Source organism: Anabrus simplex, chromosome 11 (genome assembly GCF_040414725.1).
Source record: "Anabrus simplex isolate iqAnaSimp1 chromosome 11, ASM4041472v1, whole genome shotgun sequence".
NCBI classification, from domain to species: Eukaryota; Metazoa; Arthropoda; class Insecta; order Orthoptera; family Tettigoniidae; genus Anabrus; species Anabrus simplex.
Genome location: NC_090275.1, coordinates 56,755,965 through 56,771,043, shown reverse-complemented (window position 1 = coordinate 56,771,043; position 15,079 = coordinate 56,755,965). Strand labels below are relative to the sequence as shown.

Below are 15,079 nucleotides of genomic sequence, written 5' to 3'. Positions count from 1 at the left end.
AGATCGCTCAAGACCGACTTGCTTTTATATCTATATATCTGTTTGCGGATCTATTTGTATTACGACTTTCTCTTTGTTTCATTGTCCTGTACATACCGGTGCAATTTGTACCTATAATTTTGAAACAACTTATTTATTATGAACATAGTGTGATGGCCAGCTGATAACATAAACATCACTTATGCATTTAAACATTATGTTCCAGGTCTATGGTGCATGTATCCTGGTCTACCTCATACTATTAGATCTGATAAATATTGCAGATCCCTACCATTTTCGGCGTAAGTATCCAAGATAAATATTTATTAAATCCTTGAAAATATTTCTTAAAATGCATTGAAGGTACGACAGTGACCAGAAAAATTGTACTGAATTCTTGGGACGATAATGAGTAGTAGTAGTAGTAGAAGTAGTAGTAGTAGTCGTAGTAGTAGTAGTAGTAGTCGTAGTAGCGGGGCCGATGATCTTCGATGTTAGACCCCTTTAAACAACAAGCATCATCAAGCATAGCAGTAACAGTAGTAGTTTCAGCCAGCTGTGGACTGCGATTGCATGTCTTTCTTCATATTCTCGTATTATGTTTTCTTTCTTTCCTCTTTCGCTACTGATCATTCATTGTCTGGCTTGCTCTTGCTCATTCTTCTTCCCAGAATACCCTATTTGTTCTCCTTCGCTTCTCTTCGGACACACCAAGCAAGTGGCCGTGCGGTTTGGGCCGCGTAGCAATCAGCTCGGGAAATAGTGGGCTCGAACCCCACTGTCAGCAGTCCTGAAGACGGTTTTCCGTGGTTTCCCATTTTCATACTAGGCAAATGCTAGGTCTGTACCTCAGATAAGGACACGGTCGCTTCCTCCCCAGTCCTATATTATCGTCGCAATAAGACCTACCTGTGTCGGTGCGACGTAAATCAGATTGTTAAAACAATCTCTTTGAGCAGGTCTTTTACCGCTGCAATTTTCCTTCTGACAACTAGACCCCACAATTTCTAGATCTCGAGGGACATCTTCCACTTATGGACTTGGAGACTTGTCTATCCTTTCTGGTTGCATTATTTTGCCAAGTCACTAGAAAGCCATTCTCCTCTTCTTCATGGAGGTTGAGATCTTTTTATATAACTCTTGGTTCGGTTCGGTCTCATGCGGAATGTAAATTCGTTGGCTATTACTTTATTGGATCCCAGACTATTCCCCGAAACTTCTTTTCGTTCTTTTCTGTTTCTGTTAGTCCGTTCCTGGCAATCCCCCACATGGGAGGGGGTGGTAGAAGAACATCCACGATACCGCCTGCCATCTTCAGGCGATTAAAAGGGGCCCCAGGGGCTCTTAGCTTCGGAGCGTGGGTTGGTGACCACGGCGCTCTTAGCTGAGTCCTGGCATTGTTTCCACTTACTTGAGTCAGGCTCATCATTTTCATATATCCTCTACGACCTTCCTTGATTACCTCTTGTTCTTTACCGACCCTGAGGGTATTAGAGCACTCGAAGCCTAGAGAGTCTTTCATTTTCACGCCCTTCGTGGTCCTTGTCTTTCTTCGGCCGATATCTTCATTTTTCGAAGTGTCGAATCCCTTCAATTTTCCCTCTCTGATTAGTGTTATATAGAGGATGGTTGCCTAGTTGTACTTCCGTTGAAACAATAATCACCAACACTCTTAATCAAGAGCTGAAGTTCTGAGTGCTACAGTTAACGCACGCCAGGCTTTTGGCATTCAGCTTAACGACCATGCGTATTATCGTCTATTAAATATGAGTGAATTATAAATTAAAAATGACTCGTAGCCAATAAGACATCGTAGACTCCTCCTGTACAACCCTCTCCTAGCCTGAGTCCATATCCCTTCATCGCGCTTGTATTTGGCTGATTAAAACCACCTTTTATGACAGGCCTTTCTTGTTAACTAATTAGTGGAATCGAATCAACTGTTCGTCTTCAGTTTTACCTATCTATTAGTTACCAGCTATCTCTGATATTGATTTAATTTATTTGCGCCAAATTCTTCACTTTTTTTATTTCCTGTCTTGACAACACTTAGCCAATTATTGTTCTCTTCCTACCTCGATGTGACCTTTTTCTAACAGTTTAACATCCCAGTAACTCAGATAGGGCTAGGACTAGGTAGGAAGTGACCCTGCAGTGTATGTTAATTTTCATCGTCAGTAACACCAACGTTCTTTTAAATTAGATTTGTATATGGAATGTATACAAGTAACTATAGATCATTCCATGTTAAGAAAACAGTATAGCTGTTATGGATTTACAAGGAGTGAACACACCGCCTCTTAAAGACCCTTAATTCCTTGTGATTAAGGAATATTATAAGGTACTTTATATTGTATTATTGCTGAACAGAGTGGAAGCACAGCTTGAATCGACCATAGGAGAATACCAGAGTGGTTTCCGGAAAGGGAGAAACTGCGTAGAACAGATCTTTGAACTCAAGAGAATCATAGAACACAGACACAGGAAAGGAAAGGACACAATAGTTACATCTGTAGACTTCGCAAAAGCCTACGACTCAATAGACAGGAACACACTACTGAACATCCTACTCGACAGAGGATTGGATTCTACGACACATGCATTGGTGGGGGAAACATTGAAGGATACAACTGCTAGAGTAAGATACCGGAGTATGTTGTCAGACAGCTTTGAAATTAAGACAGGAGTCCAACAAGGGGATGGTCTGTCGCCAATATTATTCAACCTAGTTTTGGATGAAGTGGCGAAGCAGTGGAGACAGTTGAATAGAACCATGGGAATTGAAGGTGTACAGATTGGATATAAGATCAAAAACAATGTCATAGTGGATTGCCTTGCCTTCGCAGATGATATGATGTTGTTACTTGAGAAGGAAGAAGACGCGAAGTTGGCACTAGCAAATCTAGTAGAGACTGCAGCAAAGGTTGGTCTAAAAATAGCCTACAACAAGACGAAGGTACTGAATACGAAGATCGGTTGGAATGTAAAACGCCAAGTGGTAGTACCACAGACAGAGCTCAACTGCTGCTGAAACTAAGATATGCAGCCATGACTACGTATGGAAAGAAGAACCTCTCGAGGAACGCCAAACTGCGACACTACATGATAACCATCAGGAATGCTGCATTATATGCAACTGAAACGCTGACATTAGGCAAGAGAGCATGCATACAATTGGCGAAGGAGGAAAGAAGAATCTTGAGACATATATGGGGCACCAAAAAGCAAGGTGAAATCTGGGTACACAGATCAAGGCAGAAACTATATGAGAGTATAGAACCAATCTCGAGTGTGATAAGAAAGAGAAGGTTAGGATTTGTTGGACATCTCATGAGGATGGATGCAGTAGGCTGACGAAGAAGTTGTGGAATGCAACCTGCTTATCTGGAAATAAGTGGATGAAGGAAGTCAGAGAAGATTGGGAGACTATTGGCATAAAGGAAAAATATCCACTGATGACAGTACAGGATAAGTCCAAATACAAAAAGCTCGTCGAAGATCACAGATGGACAGACACCAGGATCCAGATTCAGATCACGGAAGCAGAGAGAAAGAGGAGGAGTGAGAGAATAAAGAGGTATTGGGAAGAAAGAAGACGTTCCAAACATACACTCGTGATCCTCAGGGGTCGTAACGAACCTAATTTTTAAAAAAATTATGAAAGAAAAAAAGGATGGGGTATTTTTCCCCCGAATATTATTAAAATAACTACTGGAGATTTTATAGTTCACAAATACATTCGCAGGGAGGAATCACTACGGTGGAAACAGCCATCACTTTGTTGCCCTCCTTCATTTACCTTCTGTGTCGCTCTGGTACATGTAATGCGTAATGTGTTGCTGTGTAAATCCTGGCAGCTTATTATTGTTGTGGAGAATTGTATATTTATGTGATGGGTATGTTTTTTAGTCTTTATATCAGTGCATACTTATTTGGTGTTGAGTGACCGTTAATTAATTACCCTATGTGTGCTATTTCCTTCTGTAACATGAATACAGTGATTAATTTATTTATTTTATGGATGAGGCCGAGAAGAAAGAAAAGTGAACTGTGCTTAATTTGCAGCTTTACTTCTTCCACCCCCCCCCCCCCCTTATCTTGAACATAAAAACAGAGTTTCAAAAATTTACGTGCCACGGCTTTCCCGTGATGCTGTGGAGCAGAGCCGTTCGACGTGGCAACCTTGTTGTCATAAGAGCAATACTGTGTTCTTAACATGGAATGACCTATAGACTTGTAATTCATGGCTTTCATCACAAAACCTGCCGAACACAAAGATTTCACCAAACTATGAAGACTGAATATGTTCACTGTGTAGCGGGAAGTGTGACCGCTATCACTTAATAACGTGTGCAAAGAAAAAAAAAAAAGCAAAGACCATCAGAGATAATAGTGAAAATTAAATGACATTGTATGACAGAGTCGTATGTGTTAATGAGTTATGTGTTAATGCTCTTTCGAGTGCCTCTTAAATTATGTATATAGAATGTACCAAAACTCAACGGCGAAACTTCAGGAATGGATTCCTTCTATGCAGAGAAGAGAAAAAAGGGTATGACAACATGGGTTCGGAAACGCCTAATTACAGAGTTAATAAAGTTACTTCAATCCGATACTCTCAGCTCTGTTACACAGAATACGTCTGTAACGCCAGCTAGAATACTATTGTCATGTATCAGATGAAATGTTCAAAGTGACCTCCTCCTCCTCCTTCTTCCTCCTCAATACAATCTTCGTACTGAGTGCCGAACACATCAAAAATATCTGATTAAGTGCGTACTGTGTGACAGTCAGCCGCAATGCACGCACGGAAGGTTGGTTCATCATCAGCAGCAGTCGAATACACGACCGACTTTACGTATCCCCAAAGGTCCAGTGAGTTGAAATTCAGGAGAACGTGGTAGTCAAACAAAGGTCGGATGGTGGTGGTGGTGATTATTGTTTTAAGAGGAATTACAACTCTAAGCAACCATCTTCTATATAAACATTAATGAGAAAAAAAATGGAAGGGATCTGCCACTTCGAAAAATGAAGGTATCGACCAAAGGAAGACAAGGGACACGAAGGGCGTGAAAATAAGACTTCCTAGGCCTCGAATGTCCTAATACCGTCGGGGTTGGAAAAGAATAAGAATTGACCAAGAGAGGTCAGAGATGACAGATGAAAGTGAGGAGCCTGGCACAAGTAAGAGGAAGCAATGCCAAGACTCAGCTAAGGGCCCCGTGGTCACCAACCCACGCTCGGAAGTTCAGATACCCTGGGGATAAAGGTCGGATAACCCGGTAAATATGCATTTGCGCACCCATCTCTTCATACACTTGTTCTTTCTCTACTACCGAATAAGCTGGCCGTGCGGTTAGGGGCGTGCAGCTGTGAGCTTGCATTCGGGCGATAGTGGGTTCGAACTTCACTGTCTGCAGTTCTGAGGATGGTTTTCCGTGGTTTCCATTTTGACACCAGGCAAATGCTGGGGTTACCTTAAATAAGGCTACGGTCACTTCCTTCCCACTCCTAGCCATTTCCTATCCCATCGCCGCCATAAGACCTACCGGTGTCGGTGCGACGTAAAGCTAATTGTAAAAATAAAAATCTATGGGCCGATTGCAGAAACGGCATTTAGACGATGTCTACGGTTAAACAATGCCGAAGTATGGCTGCCGCATTGCAGAGACGTTATTTATCACTTAGACACTGTCTAAAACCGATGTTCAACCGGTCATGTTTAAACACTGCCGAGAGCACTGTTTAACCTCAAATGACAGGAGTGAATCACAATCAGAGGTTATGTACCGTGAAATATGTAATTTGTATTATCATGTTGAGACGAATCCGGGAAGAAAGGTTAGTCCGACGGCCTCTCTGTGGGTCGCCCGCTGCTAAATCGCAGCAACTCGTTTGACATGCACGGGGAGATAATAAAAAAATAAGGTTCCGCTTTACGAGAGACTTGTTTCTTGAGACTGACAAAGTGACAGGCCGGTAACTGTCAACATGAATACAATTCTTGGCAATCGATATATTTTATTATATACATGGGGTAATTTCCATGGAATTATAGGTCACTTCGACTACATACATATCACAATTACGTGTCCCGATCGTCTGAGGGCTGTCACATACATCAACCGGGAGAGATTCACTTATATTTACTGCCAAGTAAACACACATAATAGTGAAAACTAAAAAGTAGGTTGTATGGGATTTTTACATATATAATCGCATAGGTTTTCGGTAACTATCAGATAGGAAAAGGCAAGTGGTGGTGATTATCGTTTAAAGAGGACTGGGGAAGAAGAGCCGTGGCCATAATAGCCCTAGTATTTGCCTGGTGTAAAAAATGGGGAAACTACGGAAAACAATCTTCACGGCTGTCGATGATGCGTTTCGAATCTACGATCTCCAGAATGCAAGCTACATCTATATGGCCCGTACAACACACTCGGTTACACATTACTATTGCTTCATCTTCCCTTCGTCGAAGCTATCGTATTTATGAGTAGATTGCACTCACTGTAACAACATTATAATGAAAGCTACACTTCCCCGTACGGTGGCGTGTCGCTTTAGTGTCGATAATATTATGACATTTAATTTGCACCGAAAGCGATACTCTTATCTGTGGGCAAGTCATGCTCAGCCATATTTGAGTAATGTGTAGGAAGACAAACAGCTGACTGGCGTTCAGCGCGCGCACCGACGAATTTCATTGGTTGCGACAAGCAAAGAGTTACATGAAAGATACTTCAGTCTCCATTTTCAAACCAAAATTGAAACTTTAAGGGATGTCTAGTTAAACATCGACTGAACATTGTTTATGCAATGGAAGATCGTGAATGATTTAGACGTTGTTTAGGTAGACGATGCCTAAGGCTTAAAACTAGTCATCGTTTCTGCAATCGGCCCTATCTATTTATCTATCTATCTATCTATCTATCTATCTATCTATCTATCTATCTATCTATCTATCTATCTATCTACATAAAGAATCCATGTCCGACGTTTTGATACACCCTGTACATGTGACTGATGTTCGTTTAATATTGTCATATCTCAATTGAACACCTGTATCCGTAAGTTTCGAACATTAATACAAATTCTCCAGGACAACTTCTGTCTGTTTCAGGTGACTTTGCCTTTCTTCATTTCATTGCCGTCATGGCTTACGCACAGGTCGCTTCGGGAACCTTCGTAGTGTTCGGAGCACACAAGGTATGTAGATGTTAATAATGGCCTAATAGTAATAACAATAATGATCATAAAAAGAAAATAAGAAGAAGTAATCAGCTCGCAGTTACGATCAACGATATTCAGTAAGAAGGGATCTTTTTACAATTTTTTTTACGTCGCACCGTCGTCTCGGACGAAACAGATAGGTCGTATGGCCTCGATGGGATAGGAAAGGGCTAGGAGTGGGAAGGAAGCGGCACAGCATTTTCCAGGGGTGAAAATGGGAAACCACGTAAAACCATGTTCAGGGCTACTGACTGTGGGGGTTCGAACCCACGCTCACATCTGCGCGACCGTAACCGTACGGGCAACTCGCTCCGTAAAGAAGTTAGTTCTCGGACGAAACTATCTCTATATCGGTCTATTTTCAGACAGATTTTGTTGTGTAAGAGTGGAAGCTGAGTGGACTCGAGATATCTTATTCATAGGTTGGAAATGACAGACGTGAAGGTAGTGAGAATAATTGCTGGTACAAAGGCAGGAGCGTACTCGAAATCAGGGGAGAAGTGTTAAGTTAGGAGTCAACTCGATGGATGAAATTGAGTATATAAACCAATTTGGTGGTGGGGTCATGATGGGCGAATGGAGGAGAATAGGTTTCCTGGGAGAATAATTAACTCGGCCATGGAAGGTAAGAGAATTCGAGGGACACCGAAATGAAGATAACTGGACTCGGTTTTTAATCATTTAATTCTAAAAGCGTGGAACTTAGCGAAAATACAAAGCTAGCTGCAATCTCAGGATTGAGGCGGCTTTTATTTAATTCACAGACAATTGCAGACTAAACGTTTAGTTAAATAAGATGACGGTATCGTCTGTAAACATCACAGTGACCAGTTGGTGAGTTTTCACACGAAACAGGATGTTGTACTGAGTAGCTCGGACGATAGAGCGCTGAGCCCAACTTGACAGGTTCGATCGGGATCAGTCCGGTGGACCCCCTGTGGGTGGGGGCGGTAGAATAACCCCCACGGTATCCCCTGCCTGTCGTAAGAGGCGACTACCAGGAGCCCCACGGGCTCTGAAATATTGAGCGAGAAATGCGATGGAATGTCGCAGTGAATTAGTGGAAGCCCTTGGGAACAATGCCCCACCATACCGTACAGTAGCATGGTGGGTAGGAAAGTTTCAGCAAGGACGTGTGTCAACCAGTGGTGAGCAACGTTCGGGACGACCTGTCAGTGTGCGGACCGACGTGGCACGTGCCGTCATCGAACAGCTCCTGACGATGGACGCTACTGGAGTTAGAGAGGGCAAGTGGCATCGAGAAACGCACCGTCTACAGGATATTGCGTAATGAGCTGCAACTGCGCAAAATCGCATCGCGGTTGGTATCGCATGCACTGACGGAAGTTCAAAAGGTGGGTGCGCTACGCAATATGCTCCGACCACCTTTCACGCTGGCAACAGGACGGCGATCAATTCTTGTCACGAATAATCACCATCAATGAATTTTGGGCCAGGGCATACGAACGAGAACTAAAACCTCAGTCCACGGGGTGGCGACATGCTGGATCACCAAGGAGGCAGAAAGTCCGTCAGAAACATTCCCCAGTCAAATTGATGGTGATCGTCGCGTATGACGTCAGGGGTGTCATTGTTTGCCACCTTGTTCCACATGGCAGAACAATGACCGCACAGTACTACAGGGACTTCCTGGCGCGACAGGTACGACGCCGTCGCGTTCGGGAGAAACGTCCAGATCTTGTGGACAGTGCAATAATCCTGCACGACAATGTAAAACCACATAAAGCAGAGTGTGTAGGGCAGCTACTGCAACGTTAGGGATGGGAAGAATTGGAGCACCCACCGTACTCTCCCGACATTTCGCCCTGTGACTTTGATCTCATTCGAAAGATTAAGGAACCACTACGTGGTAGGCGGTTTGCAACAAGAGAGGACATTGCTAATGCTGTGCGCCAACAGGTGACTCGATTTACACATGGTGCGGCAAATGCTGAGGCAGATGGTATTCAGCGCCTCCCACATCGTTGACAGCATGTGGTGTCAGTAGCAGGGGACTACTTTGAGGGTCTTTAGGCCCAGGTTTGTCATGTCAACTTGATGTGTACTGTGTTGTCATTCTTTTGCACCCGGAAGGCCATATTTGCCCTGTATACTACCATAATAAATTAGTGTGTTACGATATTTCAGTGCTATTCGTTGTCCACACATGTAGTTAACACCTTGTCCTTTCGTCTGTATATGTCACATTTTCCAACCGGACTGGTATCTTCAAGAAAAAAAATAGTTGCCATGATTTTTGCCCCAACCCTCGTATTTTAAGCCAGTTAAAATATGGGTCGCGCAGGTTAGGAGTTCAGGAAGTAGGCCTTCTATAACAATATCTTTGTAACTGAAAGAATATATATGCAAACACAGTATTTACTTACATTTTCTTATCACGAGGGAAACGGAAGAAAGACCGCGAATCCTTCTGCACTTCATAGTTATTGCAGCCAAACGCAGCACATATCTTGAAAGGAGATATAAAGGAATGACACACGCTACTATTTACTTATGTCAACTTAATGCAAACGCATAAATAACCCCAAAACTTCATAAACAAATACACGTGCTCTTATGACAGAATCAGTAACTCTCAGGTCACTCCGCTAGACAGAGCTCTAATCGCTGTCCCTCGATATATCGCAGAGTGTCGCATATTGTCTCTACTGTATTTGGCGTTAGGGAGTATAGAGTAGATTAATTCAAAACTCGCGTAAACATCCGCATGTTGCCGAGCGGATACGAAACTGGTAGACATTGGAAACAACTGGAAAGTAAACACAACTTCCTGATTCCGACTGCGTTACAAACCTATGAAGCCTATGAAACATGTAAACATGGTACCAGCTTGTGAGAATCCCAACTGAAAATTCAATTTGTGAACACAATACCATCTGCTTGAATATTTATAATAAATGGTTCTGTCAATAAATCGCATGTATTTTAAAAAATGGGAGAAGAAGGTGCTGGTACTATGTATGTCGTAATAGTGTAAAAGAAAAAAGTCAGTCACCCATTGTGTAAATGTGTAAGATACACTGATGAGCACTTGAGTTAGGGTTAGCTGCGGTTTGGCGAAATGGTGCTGTGGTACGCCAGGTGCATATGTAAGGGGTGATCTAAACGTTTTCTTTCGACTGCCGTACAGTCCTGAATCGGTATGCCAATCAGGCAAAATCGCCGAGAGCACTGAGACACTCATCCCACCAGCGCACCAGGTTGCAGATCCCCGTGTGGAAAAACACTGTATCCTGCTGCGTGGAGAACCGCCTGCTGCACATCCTCGTCCGACAGGAAGCGACGATCCTTCAAGGCCTTTTTGAGGGAACCGAAGGCGTGATAATCACATGGGGAGAGATCAGGACTATAAGGAGGGTGTTCGAGTGTCTCCCACTTGAGTTGGTGTACCTTCTGCGCGACCGCCCAGATCTACCGGTCGAAATGTGACCCGCACGGAATTTGGTGCACCATTCTACAATGGTGGTTTTCGACAGACAAGCTTCCCCATACACAGTCTTCATTCTCCGATAGATATCCACCTCTGTTTGTCCTTCGGCAGCCAATAACAGAATAACAGCACATTGGTCCTGTTTGGTAATAACGTCGCCATAGTTCACGTGGCCGCATTTAACGCACGCATCTAGCCACGACACGACTGCTGCATTAATCCCTTTACCTACATGTCAGTGCTTATATGCCCTCATCGGAGTTATGCTACGTTGCATGTCCACTGCACCAACGCCTTCAAACGTAAACTGTTTGATCATCCCTTATAATAGTAATAGGACCGTTCACGTAGTATGAAATAAGAACCCTGGTACGTCTGTCAGTGTCCCTCATTGGCGAACAATACAGGAACCTGTCAGAACATGTCCACCTACTTGTTCACCTCCAACACCCAGCATAAGGTAAGGGTAAGGGTGTATTCTGCCCGAAGGCAGGTCCGAATCTCCGCAGAGGTGTGCCTGAGCATGAGTTTACGTGCGGTAGGGTGGCTAGTTCCTGTCCGGTCCTCCATTCCCTTACCCCCCATCAATAGCGCGTGGCAACCCATCCAAATCCTGACCACGCCCAATGTTGCTTAACTTCGGAGATATCACGGGATCCGGTGTTTCAACACGGCTACGGCCGTTGGCACCCTGCATAAGGCCTATATCTAAATCAAGACAATGCACCGGCCTGCCGCCCCCGAATTGTGATTTGAACAGCCACGCACATGAGGATGCTTGCTTGGCACCGAAGTCACCCGATCCAATCCTATTGAGCATATATGGGATGCTGTCGAAAGGGACGAATGCGTCCTTGGCATTGCTCCGACCAATCTCCGTGCATTATGGGAGTCTGTGCGGCGATCGTGGATCAGTATGGTTCCCAACACTTGGTGTATCTAATTCACTTGCTCATTAGTGCGTTTTGTCTATCTGGTTGTAAGTGGCAAAGAGCTAGAAAGGACATGTAACATTCCATCCCGTTTGTATTACAGAATCGACCTTCATACATGAAGCCGTGGCTCATCTTTAGCGCCTTCAAAAACACCCTCATTCTTGCTGCTCTTGTGTTCGGAACCAGTGTCTTATACAGGAGATTGGAGCAACTCATCGTGATAACAGCAGGAGTGGGAAGTATAAGCGTTGGTAAGTATTTAAGTGCTTGTCAGTTTCTCGTTATTAATTAAAATAAAGTATGATCCGTTTCATGAATCATTGCAGTTTTGATGTGAGGTCGCTAGAGACGTGTTTACATTTCCAGTAATCTCAAATTGGTTCGTGCAAGGAATGGTGTTGAAAACACGTACACGAACGATGTGACGTGTTTAAAGTTGGGAACAGGAGCCTGTACGAGTAGGTCAAAGGGGGTGCTGAGATCAGATAGAAATGTATTCGCCTGGACAGATAGCACTGTATCGTCGCTGCGCGAACAATACCGCGTTCCTGACAATAATCTTCCTAGCCATTACTTTCCTTAAGACTGGTCACGCCTCCCAGCCACATGTGGATATGCAGTTCATCAGAACGATATTCGCTGTGTTCATTTTCCTATGCTCACGTGTAAAGGAAAATGAACTTTAAATACATTATACCGTAGGAGTGCGTAAGCACGTAATGCAAACATAAATTCCTATAGCGCCCTAAAAAAGCGTAACACTTGATATTTTGGTAGAAAGCTCAGTTAAATTCTGCAATGAAAATGATTACTAGAACCCGGATTTCCATGCAAATGCATGTTCATATATAAGCTGGTTACACTTCGGAAACTTTGCAAATATTCGTTTTATGACTCATCAATTCCAAATAACCGTACTTTTTCCGTGCATGCTTTGGCCTTTTGGGGGGAAAATTCATGCATAATGCATAATTTGAAAACTTTGTATTTAATAGCGAATAACTGGACAATTATATTGGATTATATGACTTTTCTTCTGACTTTGACGCATATATTATAACTTACATGATAGTGCCTTCTTAACATTGCTTTGCAGAATTTGGGACCGTACGTCCACGTTATTTGTCTGTTATTGAGAGAGAAAGAAAATGTACTGTTTTTCTGACATACTACTTATCAACCAAAGTTAGAGGTCCTATAATCCAGTTACCCAACCACTTTCTTATCTGTTGCTTGAGTAAACATTGACATTGTGCGTGTTCCATAGTGTTATGCTTTTTTAGGGCACTGTATTATATTAGACATACTGTACTGTACAAAATTCACGGCATATAAAATATAATACCGATCACGCGCAAAGAATTAGTGTATAAATGTCAAACTTTTCTAATTCATTGCAGGCCACAAAATATCAGCCCGCGGACCACCAGTCAGAAGTAGTGTTGGCTACTGAATGCATGATTCGAAGCAGTGTATCGACTCATTCAAGTGTCCGAGTGAATCGATTCACAGGAAAGGCGAGCTCACGGCACACGATTCAGCTTACCTCCAGCGGACAGTGCTGAGTGGCGCACTCACTGGACGTTGCCGGGGAGCCGAGCTTCCGCTGGAGCGAGACAGTGTATCATGGCACATCGAAAGAATCGTGAACGAGCGCGGCTCAGTGAGACACATGATACACACGGCTCCTTCGGCTCACTGGACACGCGGAGAGCCGAGCTTCCGCTGCAGCGAGGCATACAGTGAGACATGCTAGACTGAAAGAATCGTATGCTATAATGGACTCTCGAGCTCAGCTCATTTGAAAATAATACCCATTAGCATTCACTGTCCTCTTCTTACAGGGAGGTTTAAATAATAGATGGATTTATTTGCAGTGTTAAAAAGGTAGTCACAACATAATTCTGAAGTAGCTAGTAAGTAGGTAGGCTATTATAACTTAGTTGACATTTGACAGTTAAACTCGACTCTAGCCTGCCCTATGACTATGAGTCATGCTCATGAGTCATGACCACTCAAAAGTACCTGTTTCATATTGGGAAGAACGGCTCAGTATTCTCTCAGTTCATACGTCACATCGTTGCACAAGACTTCAATCATATGTGGACAGACGCAATAACAGTATGTTGAATCAGAAAACCAGCGGGCTACTGTACATCTCGAGTAGCCTATACAAAATATGACGATTTTAAAAAATCCTCAGCTGATAGAAAAATACTTTTTTAAAAAGGACTGAGCGAGTTGTCGTGCGGTTAATATCGCGTGGCTATGCGCTTGCATTCGGGGGATGGTGGGTTCGAATCCCACCGTCGGCAGCCGTTAAGATGGTTTTTCCGTAGTTTCCCCATTTTCACACCAGGAAATGCTGGCTCTGTACCTTAATTCAGGCCATGGCTGCTACCTTCCTAATCCTAACCTTTCCCACCCTGCGTTGCCGGAAACCTTCGATGTATTAGAGTAACTAGCATTTTTTCTAAGAAAGGAGTTCATAGTATGAAGACCAGATGGCAGTTGCGAGCACTGAATGCTGTTGCTGCTGTCTTACCAGCACATACTACACAGATGCAGTAGGAGCGGTGACCAATGAGCCGTGAATCGGATCACTGTATCGATTCAGTAACGTGAACGGAATCAAATGAATCGATTCAGTAAAATGAATCGAATGTCCCATCACTAGTCAGAAGCACTAGTCTACATGACCTACCTGTCGACACCAGTTACAATATATACAATATATTTATGTTGCAGGTATCGACTTGTACTGCAATGTGGTGGTGTTCAGTTTCTACAAACACCGGAGGATCATGGTTCCGAACTACCTAGCATCTCGTCAGGAGCAAATCTATCCCACGCCTTGAAGAAAACCCCTGTTTGTTGTGTTACATAACAGTGCATGCTATATTGTGATTGTTATTACCCTCATCAGGGATGATCTTGTAACATGGCTGTAATAAGGCTGTTTATATCTGACAGAAGTGTGAGATAAAAATATTTTTGTTCATGTGATCCTAAATAAAATGGCAATAAACATTGTTTGCATTATTATTAACTCTTTTCTCATTTAATATAATTAATTAATTTCTAAACGGTCTGACACCGTGGTTAGTCGGTTTGAGTCCCGTTGGTCGAAAAATTGTTCACCATCAGAATGTTGGCCGACTGGGTAGGGGAGAGGTGGTATACAATTTCTAATCACTAGATTGCCTGCCAAGAGCCTGGATTAAATTCCAAACCTCTCCACAGTGCTCGTATGAAGTGAGGGCATATGGTGCTGTTGATGGTGATTCTTCCATCAGATGGGGATGTTAAGCCTTGAGCAGACCTCTTGGTGCCATTCAACAGGAGTAGGCTATATGCCAGCACCGGGTTTCACCCTCTCCTTTCCTACTATCATATATCACGTCATTCATTTCTCTCATTAACTCCTCTGATGAGGTTGATGTCAGGAAGGGCAACTGGTCATAAAAACCCGCCACAGCAG

The 15,079-nt window shown here is 43.2% G+C and overlaps 1 protein-coding gene across 2 annotated transcripts in view; it reads left to right on the top strand.

Moving 5' to 3' along the window:
- Positions 1-14,622, top strand: part of LOC136883085 (uncharacterized) — a 58,797-nt gene extending 44,175 nt beyond the window's left edge. For both annotated transcript variants that reach the window (XM_067155260.2, XM_067155259.2), the window contains exons 3-6: positions 206-281; positions 7,103-7,188; positions 11,699-11,849; positions 14,347-14,622. In XM_067155260.2, the coding sequence (XP_067011361.1) occupies positions 206-281; positions 7,103-7,188; positions 11,699-11,849; positions 14,347-14,456 (423 nt within the window). In that variant the 3' untranslated portion in view covers positions 14,457-14,622. The remainder of the gene's footprint in view (positions 1-205; positions 282-7,102; positions 7,189-11,698; positions 11,850-14,346) is intronic.
- The last annotated feature ends 457 nt before the right edge of the window (positions 14,623-15,079 follow it).